The 13,266-nt window shown below is 34.0% G+C and overlaps 1 protein-coding gene across 2 annotated transcripts in view; it reads right to left on the bottom strand.

The window, feature by feature from the left end:
- Positions 1–13,266, bottom strand: part of LOC145296118 (eukaryotic translation initiation factor 4E-like) — a 102,691-nt gene that overhangs the window by 12,367 nt on the left and 77,058 nt on the right. For both annotated transcript variants that reach the window (XM_080142264.1, XM_080142265.1), the window contains exon 3: positions 12,496–12,559. In XM_080142264.1, coding sequence (XP_079998390.1) covers positions 12,496–12,559 — 64 coding nt within the window. The remainder of the gene's footprint in view (positions 1–12,495; positions 12,560–13,266) is intronic.

Raw genomic sequence — 13,266 nt, 5'->3', positions numbered from 1 at the left:
TCAACCTCCAGAAGAGTGTCGCTTACATCTGAATTTTACCTAGTATGTTATCCTTGCAAACTAATCTAGTATTAATTTTAGAAACCATAAACCTATTTTGGTTTTTAGATGTACATTCCTGCCACTTCATATACACGACTAGAATAATTTTAAATTCCCATCATCAGATTTTAATTGTTACGTGTTTGTCCAGGGATATGACCAAGAAACAAATTAACAAAAAGAAAATCAGTTAAAATAAAACCCCAACCTGGCTCCATACATGCCAGAGCATCTTGAAAGTTATTTGCTATGTTCGCTAACATTGAGGGGTTAAATAAAAAAATATATCGAAAATTGCTTTCGCAATCTTCTGCCTTTCTTTTTAATGGTCAGTAGGCATTACGTTGAATAAACATGAAGTCGTGAATAAAAAAAAAAAAAAAAAAAAAAATTATTTACCAGGGCTCTAATCTTTTTAGCCAAATCTATTTAAATGCAGCCATGGATGTAATTACAACCCATTACCATGTTATTGCAACAAAATCCTTGACAATGTAATTTCTGTATTATTATTCATCGGACTACTGTTCTCATCTTTAGTGTGATTTTCACGTTTCGGTTGATATAACCTCCGACCTTCTCCAGGTGTATCATGTCGAACTCTGGAATATTTCTGTTGAACTCAGGAATTTAGACGGAATTTTGAGCGGAACAGTATTCTTGTTCTGTCAGCCATGACTGGACAGAGGTCTTAAGTAAATCGCAAATGTATTTTTCGGCTCATGTCATGGCTGACAGAACAAGAGCACACTACCCCCGTGAAGTAAATAAAGGGTTCCGCTTGAAATTCCGTCCAAATTCCCGAGTTTGACAAGATACACCTGAAGAAGGTCGGAGGTTATATCGAGCGAAACGTGAAAATCACACTCAAGATGAGAACAGTAGTTCGATGAATAATACAAATAACCAATCCTCATTTCAAAAATTTAGAAATATAATTTCTGACAAACATTTCTACCTCAACAATGGTGCACAGAATCTTCCATGGATCCACAAACTATGTTCAATACTGAAGAACACAAAAAGGCAAATTTCTTCCGATTATGAATCGCAAAAAAAATTAATGTTGATTCAAGATTCTTTTTAATACAAACACTAACCAAGTGGGACATAAAAGCAGTTAACTTTATCATATGGTGGATTTTGATGTTGACATTTTGATGTTGACATTGGCAAAAACGCAACCATCACAAATAACTTGCAGCTCTAAACTCATAATGTCGACAGATTTCATTATTTAAATCAATTATTTTACTGTTTGGTTGGTATTTAATGGCCTCATCAACCATTCATTATTTAAATAAATTATTTTACTGTTTGGTTGGTGTTTAATGGCCTCATCAACCATTCATTATTTAAATCAATTATTTTACTGTTTGGTTGGTATTTAATGGCCTCATCAACCATTCATTATTTAAATCAATTATTTTACTGTTTGGTTGGTATTTAATGGCCTCATCAACCATTCATTATTTAAATCAATTATTTTACTGTTTGGTTGGTATTTAATGGCCTCATCAACCATTCATTATTTAAATCAATTATTTTACTGTTTGGTTGGTATTTAATGGCCTCATCAACCATTCATTATTTAAATCAATTATTTTACTGTTTGGTTGGTGTTTAATGGCCTCATCAACCATTCATTATTTAAATCAATTATTTTACTGTTTGGTTGGTATTTAATGGCCTCATCAACCATTCATTATTTAAATCAATTATTTTACTGTTTGGTTGGTATTTAATGGCCTCATCAACCATTCATTATTTAAATCAATTATTTTACTGTTTGGTTGGTGTTTAATGGCCTCATCAACCATTCATTATTTAAATCAATTATTTTACTGTTTGGTTGGTATTTAATGGCCTCATCAACCATTCATTATTTAAATCAATTATTTTACTGTTTGGTTGGTGTTTAATGGCCTCATCAACTATTATAAAGGTCAAACAGTTTTTGTTGTTTTTAAAGTGTTTAAATAATTAAATATTTAAAAAAAAACTAACATATGTCAAAAACTTGCATCCATTAACACATACTAATTGAATGTAAAGACTTCGAAACAATAAGATTCCAGTTCTCCCAAAACGTGACGACAATCTTCTCATATTGTATTTGTCAAAATAAATTTAGTACCAATGATTCTTCGCCATGGCATTATTTCATTTGTGTAGATTCAACAGAAATAAAAGAGAATGTACTTTTGAGATACTGTCCATTTAAGAAGCCAAACATTATGACAGCTACAGATCAGACTATACAACCATCACAGAAAAGAAAGAAGCGGATATAACTTACTCCAACCTAATAGCAACACAGTAATACACAGAAAATAACAGAGTTGATGAAAACAATCGCTTTGTCCGTATTATAATATTTATAGTAAAAATAAGCAGTAGATCTTATTGGATGACCACCTTGTCGCGGTGAAGGAGCTAGAGTGTTTCAATAATCCCTAGAGCTATGCTGGTGGGAGCGAAAGCTCCTGGCAGGGCCACCCTTGCCAGAAAGGTTGACAGATAGAAACCAGACAAAGAGTGATTTCTGGTCCTCCAGGTTGGGGGTTGAGCATAGCATTTTTTTTTAAATCTTGCTGGAGATTTGGAAGAACCTTTCTCATAAAACATGTTACGGAAACGGAAACAAAGAGAACCCCTACTTCAGCATGTGGAGGGGTCCTCTGAGTCAAGTGAAACTCGTATGGCCAAAACCAAGAGGACGTTAACACCAGGATGAGGTAGGACCATAACACTACTAAAACCAAGAGGGATTTGTTGCTGCCCAACACCCCACAGGGTGTAAGGGTTGATGATGATAGAGCGGTTTTAAAACTGCCATCTCTCCCGCAAATATGTAGATATAATACCATAAGGAGCTGAATGCCCCTGCCTTGCAGAGTTTCAGGTCACCCTTAGGCAAGGTGTAGCACCTGTTAGCCTCTATTTGGTATTTCAGAGGATTACCATACGTGGGTAGATGGAAATTCTCAGCTGTGGTGAAGGCAACACATCCAGGAGAAGAAAAGTGATGAAAAATCAAACTGGGTAGAAAGAGTCACTTAGCCTTGCAAGGCAAATGTCTCATGATGATGTCACAAACAAAACACCTGCTTCCAATTTGTCATGAGCGAACATAGAAGTCGTAAGACTTTACAACTGTCACGATCTGGTCTAACTGAAAATAGTGAGAAAATAAAAGAAAACTTGATTTCAATGTCCGCATGATGACATAACGACATACTAGTTCACCTTAGATCACTGGTTAAGCAACATTGAGCTTGGTCAGTATCAGATGAGTCACCATTTGGGAATACCAGATGATCCATATCGGAGGATGCTGACTAAAAATGTGGAAAGGGGGGGGGACCAACAACAAAAAACACAAGCAATTGGGGATCCCTTGTGAATTTGATATTCCCATGAAACTTCCTTCTTTGAAAGAAATCAGTTCAACCCGTCCAAGATGAGTGCCACTTTGGTACAATACCATCAGAACTTTGACCACACATCATATTCATGACTTCAATTTTGGAAAAAGATAAGTCTTGTAACTACATCATCTCCGGTGATAACCCAAACATCTTTTGATCAAGATGACCAGGAGAGGAAACCAGAATTGTGTGATATGTGCAAAGATATATGAAAACTTCAGCCGAGTACAAAATTCAAACAGAGGAATGCAATAATAGCATGGTCCAAAAAGAGGTTTTGGAACATTCCTTCCTCCCACCTAATCTTTTCAGTATCCAATTCAAATTTATTAGATCCTTCTGTCTCTCCTTTGCACACTTTCTCGTCCAGCCTCTCCCTTTTTTTGTTTTAATGTATTGAAAATCACGTCTTTCGCAATCCTTTATATAAATATCAAACATGGCTGAAGACAGATTCTGTTGACAATTTCCCGGTTCAATAAGGAATTACGAAAAAAAAATAGCTATGTTTTATTATTTTTACGAGAGTGAGTTATAGAACTTGATAGTACGACTGGAAAGACGTCCTTTAATATTGTATCATTTACTCACTATCTAAGTTTATTGTCACCGTCGTCTCCTTCGACAAGGGCTTCGATGTATGTTAAGTTGCCAGTGATCACAATTACAGGCGCCATATCTATGTCACTATTTATGGTCTTCCTTGATGTTTCTTTCCATATTTAAGAGCACCCTGCTCTCTTTTTGCCATTCAGTTTTGGATCTCGGCAAGTGTTGATATACTACTTTGCTTATTTCAACATATGCAAACCAGTGAAAACAATTTGTATTAGGTCATCAAGTTTTCGGATGGCCAACATCTTAAGTAGAATGTTTGAGTTAATGTTTTGGATCTGGTTTGGCTTTCAATTTCATGTCTATCGAATCATTGCCTTGTTGTTTCTCTCGAGTTGGGCGCAAGTGAGACCGGAGTGAAGGCCTAACACTCACTGCCATACATCATGCTTCTTACGGTTATCATAGACCTAATACACCTGGTAATAATTGAGATGGCTATACGTGTTTGGATTAGAAGTGCCTTGAACTTTCCTCAAGCTTTCGACTGGTTGAACCGAGTTCACAGCCATCCCCAGCATTCAGCTTTATCTCTTATTCTAAATGTTTTCCCTGCACGGTCAAAAAAAAAAAAAAAAAAAAAAAAAAAAAAAAAAAAAAAAAAAAAAAAAAAAAAAAAAAAGCAAATAACTAAAATAGAAACGTGAAAAGCAAATTTGATAATACAACTGGTGCATTTTTTGTTTTTTTTTAATGAAGAGCCACCACTTATCAAAGTTAAAAGCCACTTGAGAATAAGGGTTAATGATTTTATGACAAATGTTTATCAAGATTAAATTTAAAAAGAACCGTGTTGTAGTCACCAGGGAAGCAACCATATGGCAATGTTTCAACGATGGTAAGTTTTTGGAAAAAAAAAAACACTGTCCATGGAACTTCCATTTAAAATTAAACACATTGAGAAAATAAAATTTCTTTGTGGCAATAGTAATATGAGTTCTTTCTTACTGTGAAAGTTTTACAAGGACGAACCAAAGATTGAAGCTCAGTCGAGCACTTTTCATGAAAATACTGATGAGTAGTAAAAGACTAGAAATGTCTCTTCTGTGAAAAAAGGGGCTGCAGATTACAAAGATTATGTCCCACTAGATTATGAAGACAATTTTCTTGCCTTGACGGAATCCGGCAAAGAATTCTTTGAATAGCATCACTATTTCATCTTCAAATGTATCAGACTTATGGGCAAACAACAGCATCACGAGTCTGATACTTTTTGACAAGCGTTTATTAACATTAAATGTTGTAGTCACCAGGGAAGCAACCTCATGACAATGTTTTACAGATAGTAAGTTTTTGGAAAGAAACACTGTCCATGGCATTTCAAGCAGATTAACAACCTTCATGCAATTTATTGATAAAAAATAAAAGTTAATGTTAAAGCACAAGTGGCCAAAGTTTTTAATGATTCCAATTTTACAGTAAAGTCAATCCATTAAAGAAAACGCATTAAAAAAAATCTGTTTAACATCTTAATAACAGTCAAAAGTTTTTTTTTTTTTTTTGCATTTTTAATACGTTCCAGTAAAGCATGTTAATTTAAGCAGATCGTACTACAAGAATAAACCCATTTTTCAAGGCATCAGATTTAAAAGTAAAATAATTTAAACTAGGGGGGGGGGGTTAAAGTATAGGTGTGTTGAGCTCATAATGAACAGCCGATTATAACAATTTCTTGTTACCATCCCCTCCAGCCACCACAAAGAAAGTAAGACTTAGAGGTTCTTATAACAGAACAGACCCCCCTCCCAAATAAGTAGTAGTAGCAGTAGTAGTATAACTCTGGTTTGGACAGATAGCAAATCTAATGGTAATAGATATATTTTTTAATTAATTTTTTAAATGAGTTTCAAGTGACTAATTATTGGTTGTAGTTGATGTCTTTGATGATGTAAGCATTGAAATCCATCACTGGGACCAAATTTTCGATTCCAACTAATTATCTAGAAACCACACAACAGACTATAATTAATGGAAAATATTCCATAGCTCAGTTAAACATGATCGCCTAAGAGTGATCAAATGCTTGCTATAATTGTCGTCCAATGCTACTGCTGATTCTAAAAAAAAAAAGTTTTTAGTAGTCTGGATCCAAATTTCCTCATTTGGGATTATTTATCAAAAATCTTTGTTCTTACAATGAAAACTATTTGAATAATTTGACTAGTTAAAATTTTAATTCTCTAGATTCATTCTAAGATATCATGCGTCTATTTCTAAAATATTCCCATAATATCAGGATGATGCAACAAGTTACAGTAACACTAGAATGATGCAACAGTTGCATAAGCAAAGATGATGCAATAGCCAAAGAAAAGTATTTTCGCTTTGAAATTTAACAAATTTTAAGGCATTGTTTGGTTACATCAGAATTTTTCAAATTTTATCAAATGTTCAAAAATCACTAGGACCTCATTTTTTTTTTTTTTTTCTCCTTTTTTAAATTTGACAGTTTTGAAAAAATCTGAAATTTTTTTTGGATTTTTTTTTTTTTTTTCATAGCTACAGTATCTTTATGTTGGGAAAACTATGCAAGAAAAATTGCATATTGTGTTCTACAACTAGAGAAAAGTGTTAGTAACTCCAATTTTACTAGTACATATGTATAAAAATCCAAGGTAATATTCAACTTCAGTTACCAAATGTTTAAAAATTAAAGCATTAGAGCCATTTTTTTTTTTTTTTTTAATCCAATCTAAATTTTGGAAAGAAAAAATAGTTTTAGACCTATCTGTTGATTTTCAAACGTTAAATTCTCCACTCCTAGGGAGCTCTAGCTGTGAAATAACCAGAGCTATGACAACAGCATATTCCTTTCATTGTTTTGACTCGAGTATATATATCAGACTCAGTTAATCTATATAAAAGCATATAAGATATTAACGAATACACACTCAAGAATCAAAACAATGAAAAGAATATGCTGTTGTCCTAGCTCTAGTAATAATAGTTTGCCCTTTCCCCATTGTTTTTGTAATGTATGTTATTTCGAAATAACAGAACCATATGGTTCAGAACAATCCTTAGTTGTCTTTTGGTGTGGAGGGAAGGTCTTTTTGCAGATATGCATGCATAAATACCGTACAGGCGCATAGGAAAAGTGTCCTGAAAACCAATCACTATCCCTCATGGTGCAAAATATCCTAACCAAAATTCTAATTAAATTTTTAACCGTTTTGTTTTATTAGGCACCTGCATTTAAATATTGCTACAACATAGTTCAGGGTTTACAGATTGATTGCCATATAAGTTTAGTACATTCAGCCAACTGTGAATGTAAATAAGAATTCAAAAATATTTTTTAAAGTTCTACAATTTAATAGTTTTGCATTATTTTTGACTAAGGTTCTCAGAGTTTTGATTGGTGCAATCTTAGACATTCTTCGGACATTTTGTCAAACTCGGAAATCTTTATTTCAAACTTGAGAATTTGTACAACATTTTCAACAGGAAACATTTAATCCATGAGGGTGGCTTCCTCTCATTTTGTTAGTTATAATCAGGTAGAAGTCTTTAATTAATCTATAACATAAATCTCATGTGTTTAAAATGTATGTATGTATACCTAAAACTTTTGACAGAGACAATGGGTTTTCACGAGATCGGTATCGTTTTGAAGTTCGACCCTTCGGATGACAAATATCGCCAAATTGGCTAAAAACATTAATTCCTTCATCCTCAACTGGGCACTTTTCTTTTATTTTTTTTTTGCTGATATTTTCGAAGGTCATCCTCTCTTTTCAGTTGACTTGGCTTAATTTAAACCTTTGCCACTTTTGGTTCTTTTCCTCCTTTGTGGTATGAACTTGCCTGTCAACTACCACTTTTTTTCTTTTTTTGCTCAACACACACGTCCCAACACTCGGGCAACACTGGGCACCCAAACTAATTCATAATGGTTAGTATCCATCTCACTCAAGATTTGAACTTCAGCCCCAGAAGACTGCCATCGATGAGAACAGTAATCCGAAGAATCCATAGTTTTGATTATGTTCACAACTGTAAAATTAGGTGTCAGAAACTTTGTGAAAAATATTGAATAATTTGACACCCTGTCTTTCCAAGCTTATAACTATTCGAAAAATGTAATTCAACCCCTAATTTTTTTTTTCAATTAAAGGAGCAAGAACCAAGGTTCCATTAAAAAAAAAAAAAAAAGGTTTCAAACTTCGGACTTTACAGGTAAATTTCTAAAAAGCACTACTTTTTTTTGTTTGTTTTAAATTTGAATATATTATTTATTGATCTTTTATCTTCAATTATGATATATAAAACTTTGGTGAGTAAATTATTTTTTAATAGACATTTCAAAATGGGGGGAGGGGCCTGAATTAAAAAAAACAAAAAAAAAAAAAAGTTTGTCTAAAATATTATAGTCGGTTTATTGGAAAGAGCATAAAATTTCACATTGACCCTGAAAATATCGTAAAAATAGAATCAATAGAAAAAATTTGATAGATTTTTAAAGTTTAAAAATTGAAAAATACTGAACTCGTAAAATTCAATTTCATTACTGTTTTTTAAAAAATAAAAAATATTTCCATTACTTTTTATACAACTTTAATAGTTTATTTTGAGAGTATAATCCATAAAGAAAATAAACAACCTACTTTTAAAAGAGAAATTACGAGTTTTTATATTTTATTCGCAGTTTCACGTCAGGGGTGTCAAAAATTCTGATACACCAACTGTAAAATCTGTATTAATATATAACAGCAGGACCCGTGGAAAGTCCACTGTATTTTCTACATCAATCTGTAGAAATTACTGTTAATTTTTTTTATTGGAAATATGTCAAGGTCAATCCAGAAAAAAGAAATCAAACTTTTGTCCATAAAAAATTGCTATTATCAGCTGAATATTGTTTAAATAAAATTTTAAACAATTTATTTAAAATTGCTGCAGTTTCTTTTTAAAACAAATATTGTCTTTAACTAATGTTTTCTATTAGAAATTGCTCCAGACAAAGCATAAAGCTACTTTATATAAGGAACAAAAACAAAATACTTCAAGGTCAAAAACTTTCCAACAATAAGTGTTAGATAGAATAGATTCTGACCCAGAAAACAGCAATTCTTCCCTCTTTGTCACAAACATTGTTGATGGAATGTGAGGACTAAAGGGAAGAGCAAGATTCATTTTAATGACACTTTTTGAAATATTTATCAAAATTATGCCGTTTTAGTTGATAGGAGTGACGGAATTTAGTTTTGGTATGGCAACGCAACCAGAGTTATACTCGAAAATCCATTCTGGCAAAAAATTTACTTTCACCATGACTAATGTTTGTGCAAAATTTCAAAAAATTCAAAGCATGGTAAATGAGGAAAATGCGAACAAATGAACAAGAGTGAATTACTAGGTCAAATCCTTCCTTTGTCGGGAGACCAAAAAACTCATTAAATTTTCTGAAAAGAGGGACATTCCAGAAGCAATGCCTTCTTTTTTTATTCCACCTGAACGGATCAGAGGATACAAATTGCATTATGTGCATTCTCTGTTGCAGATATTGACAATATCAAAACCCCCAATACTAATGATTACTACAATACTATCGCATTGATTACTGTACACGCAATAACCCCTATCCCTGAGTGGCCTTCGGGCCTTGATAAGTGGTATTCCCATGTAAAAAAAAAAGTTGATCTTCGTACAGTTAGATGGGTTTATCGAATTCAGAGTGGCAACAGAGAAGTGGGTGACAAAGCAAGCTCCGGACACTTACGATCGAAGCATCAAAAGAGGCTAGCTAAAGTGCATTAAGAATGGTGGTGACTATGTAGAAAAATATATTCTGGAGCACAAAAGATTAAAAAAATTTTTTTTTATTACATTTTCATCCCGAACACGGCACATTGCCACTTTGGGGCTACTATCAGGGGCAACAACTACTGGGGTACTATGTTGGGATTTGAACTTCTGCATGTCTGTACAGTTGGGGAAGCAGGGACCTGGAATAGAATTCCAGAGTCTAGCGGTTCTGGGGAAGAAACTACTGGAGTAAAAAGATCTTTTACATCAAGGGATTTAGCTGCCTGTCGGGTTTGTTGAGGGTGTCTACGTCGTGGGGCACAAGTGTCTGCAGTTCATCAGAATATTCACCATTAAAATACTTGTAGAACAGGCAGAGGGATGCAACATTTCATCGATGGGACAGAGGCTGAAGCTTAGATGCCAGTTCAGGGCCTATCAGATTGGCGACTCTTTTGAACCTTGTCTAGGAGCGAGAGACTAGTAGCAGATGCACCAGCCCAAATGTGACAACAATACTCCATACATGGGCGAATGGTGGCCTTATAGAGGTACAGGATACTTTCGGGGGTTAGTAGTTTTCTAGCACATTAGAGAGAGCCTACCTTCTTCGCAGCGGCCCTGGCAATGCTTTCAATGTAATTGTTCCAATTCATGTTAACGTTAGGCTAAGCAGTTTGAAAGATGTACTCTCAGATAAAGAGTCACTGGCCATTGCTATTGGTGGCAGAGAAAGTTTCTTGTAATTATTGAAGGAACCCAGTTTAGTCTTGGCAGCATTGAATGTGGCCATCCATTCTTGTCCCCATTCCACTACAGATTGGAGGTCATGCTCTAGTGTTTTTGCCATTTCTTTAGATGTGTGTTCATTTGTTTTCCTGTCATGTTTGTTATAGAGTGTGGTGTCATCAGCATATATACCCATCTCAGAGGCAATTTTGTCAGGGAGGTCATTAATGAATATTAGGAACAATAGAGGTCCAAGGATAGACCCCGGAGGCACTCCCGCATTTATATCATATTATTTAGATGTATGACTGCCGAGGACAACTTGGATTTTTCTCTTATCTAAGAAGGATTTAATTATGTAAAGTATTCTACCAGTGATACCGTATGATCTAATTTTCCTGAGGAGACCCTCATGCCATACCCTGTCAAAAGCCTTAGATATATCTAGAGCTACCGCTCTGCCCACCACTGCTTTGTCCAGTGAATGGTATATACATTCAGAGATTAGTGAGGATGTCTGCCATGGAACAGGCTTGTCTAAATCCATATTGTTTGTCAGTCAGAAGTTTAGCATCTGTAAGGTGATGGACTAGAGCATAGTTAATTATGGTCTCAAATATTTTGGCGAAAAGTTTTAATTATACTTTTGTTTTCGGAGCTCTTCAACGTTTGTTTAATTGGCGTTACTTTTAGAATGACACTCGTAGTTTATTATTTTAGAAGAAGTTAGACAAAGCCTACTTATGCAGAACAGGGATCGCATTATCCTTAGCATATTCCGGGCTGATTACATAAACTACTTGAAGGTACAAAATGAAATTTTTTTTTTTTTTTTTTTTTTAAATAAAACACCATGGCCAAACAGTTAAAAATTAAGGAAAAACAATTATAATCGAAAATTTATATGGTAATTTGAATAAAAAGAATTTAAAAAGAAAAAAAACTTGTGCAGTTTATAGACCTTGCTGAAATAACATTTACAAAAACCATTCTGTATTAATAAACAAAAAATACAGTTTGTCAGTTATTGGCTGTTGCGATTTAATTGGTTAACCATTTTGGCAACTTCTGGTTTACATAACTTGTCTGTAATATGCCGGCGATAATGCGGACTCTATTCTGCATAAATACCACAAGACTCATTTACAATCAAATTATTTTTGGACTCTAAAGATACCCATGGAAGGATATTAAACCTTGTTCTTACTGTTTTTTTTTTAAAAAAAACATTCTTTCCAATGAAGACTATTTACACCCATTTTTTGTTAATGTGAAAAGTAAAAGTCGATAATGACTGAAAGTTTGTGTTGTGAAGAGGTTTATTTTGTCAAATCAAGAGATGGAGGGTTAGGGTTAGGGTTAGATGGAGGGTTAGGGTTAGGGTTAGATGGAGGGTTAGGGTTAGGGTTAGATGGAGGGTTAGGGTTAGGGTTAGATGGAGGGTTAGGGTTAGGGTTAGATGGAGGGTTAGGGTTAGGGTTAGATGGAGGGCTAGGGTTAGGGTTAGATGGAGGGGATTAAAAAAAAAAAAAAAAGAATCACTTTTAAAGACGATACTTTGTTGGTTTCGCTACACTGCATGCAGCAACCCAGGAATGTTCATTCACAAAGCAATAGCGCCAGAATCACTCCAAGGTAGCCCAAACACCTGGGAGGTCAGCCAAAGACGTGATCACATACAACTAAAACCCACATCAAAGCTAACTCCGTCCACAGGTCTATGGTGTTCGCTATTGGTTTTGGAACCTGCTGCTCATCACTATCTTGGCTGTTGCGGACAACTGCGCACAGTTTGCGTTTATCTGAACCACTGTATGTTCTATACTAGAAGTCTGTCCAACCCATCCTTGTTGCCTCAAGTACAAGTAATAGGACGGATGGACGGGTATATGTGGGGTAGAGAGATAGTGGAAATTATTCAAAAACTTACCTTAAACATAGAGTAATCACAGCCTGCTGGAAGTTTGCTAGCTCTCTGGACATGGTTGTACAATCTAAAAAGAGGAAAATAGACGTGATTTAAAAATTGTATGGAGTCTCAAAGTTTTCACGTAATGGCAAACTGGAAACTTTATGGACTACATTGTATTAATTGTGAAACGTTAAATCGCATTTAGTTTATAAAATGGAAAGTTTTTTTGGCACTTGTACAGTTTAATCAACACATTATAAAATTAAAATATCAAAAAAAGTTTAAATTGTACGTATCTGTTATGGAATGAAGTTCTCCGGAAAAAAATTTCACTTAATTTCATCAAGTAATTTTTGTTTTACAGCAAAAAAACAATTTGTTATGATACCGAGCAAAAGGTTCGATTTTTAGGAAGAAAAGCTAGTAATAAAGATGGGGAGGGAGTGTCGGCGCTTTAACTGCAGTTATCTCCCTTTGGCGTGTTCTAAACTCCAAACAAAAATTACAAATATTCAAAAATGTCTGCCTTCAATGCGCTCTCATAAAAAACAAAAAAAAAAAAAACAAAAAAAAACAAAAAAACAAAAAAAAAAACAAAAAAACTACTCAATCAAATTAAGTGAAATTTTTTTTCGGAGATCTTCAGTTCAAAACGGATACATACAATATATAATTTTTTTTTTCTCGATATTTTCATTTTTTAATGTCTTGATTAAACTGTACAAGTACCGTTTTTTTTTTTTTTTGAAAAAAGAAATAAAATTAAAAATAATTTAATTTTCAACCGTT

This window comes from Euprymna scolopes, chromosome 16, assembly GCF_053919585.1.
Source record: "Euprymna scolopes isolate OS-2025 chromosome 16, ASM5391958v1, whole genome shotgun sequence".
NCBI lineage: Eukaryota > Metazoa > Mollusca > Cephalopoda > Sepiida > Sepiolidae > Euprymna > Euprymna scolopes.
The sequence above is the reverse complement of the archived record's forward strand: the minus strand, read 5'-3'. Positions and strand labels throughout refer to the sequence as shown.